Here is a 329-nt window from a genome sequence, read left to right as displayed (position 1 = left end):
GCTGCTGCTGCTGCTGCTGCTGCTGTTGGTGCTGGTGCTGATGCTGCTGCTCCTGCTGCTGCTGCTGCTGGTGCTGCTGCTGCTGCTGCTGCTGCTAATGATGGTGATGATGATGATGATGATGATGATAGCGCTGCTACTGCTGTATCTGATGCTGCTGCTTCTGTTGCTGTTTCTGTTGCTGCTCCTGCTGCTGCAACACTTGCTGCTGCCGCTGCATATGCTGATGCTGATGCTGCGTATGGTGCTGCTGCTGTCGTAGGCTGGGTTCGTTGCGCTGTGCTGCTGCTGCTGCTGCTGCTGGTGCTGCTGCTGCCGCCTGCAGTGGC

The 329-nt window shown here is 58.4% G+C and overlaps 1 protein-coding gene across 1 annotated transcript in view; it reads right to left on the bottom strand.

Moving 5' to 3' along the window:
- EMH_0031750 (uncharacterized protein) overlaps nt 1-329 on the bottom strand; it is a gene marked incomplete at both ends in the record, with an annotated part of 999 nt that overhangs the window by 301 nt on the left and 369 nt on the right. The window contains one exon of the mRNA XM_013494562.1: nt 3-329. Coding sequence (XP_013350016.1) covers nt 3-329 — 327 coding nt within the window. The remainder of the gene's footprint in view (nt 1-2) is intronic.

This window comes from Eimeria mitis, genomic scaffold (assembly GCF_000499745.2).
Source record: "Eimeria mitis Houghton genomic scaffold, Emh_scaff1200, whole genome shotgun sequence".
NCBI lineage: Eukaryota > Apicomplexa > Conoidasida > Eucoccidiorida > Eimeriidae > Eimeria > Eimeria mitis.
The sequence above is the reverse complement of the archived record's forward strand: the minus strand, read 5'-3'. Positions and strand labels throughout refer to the sequence as shown.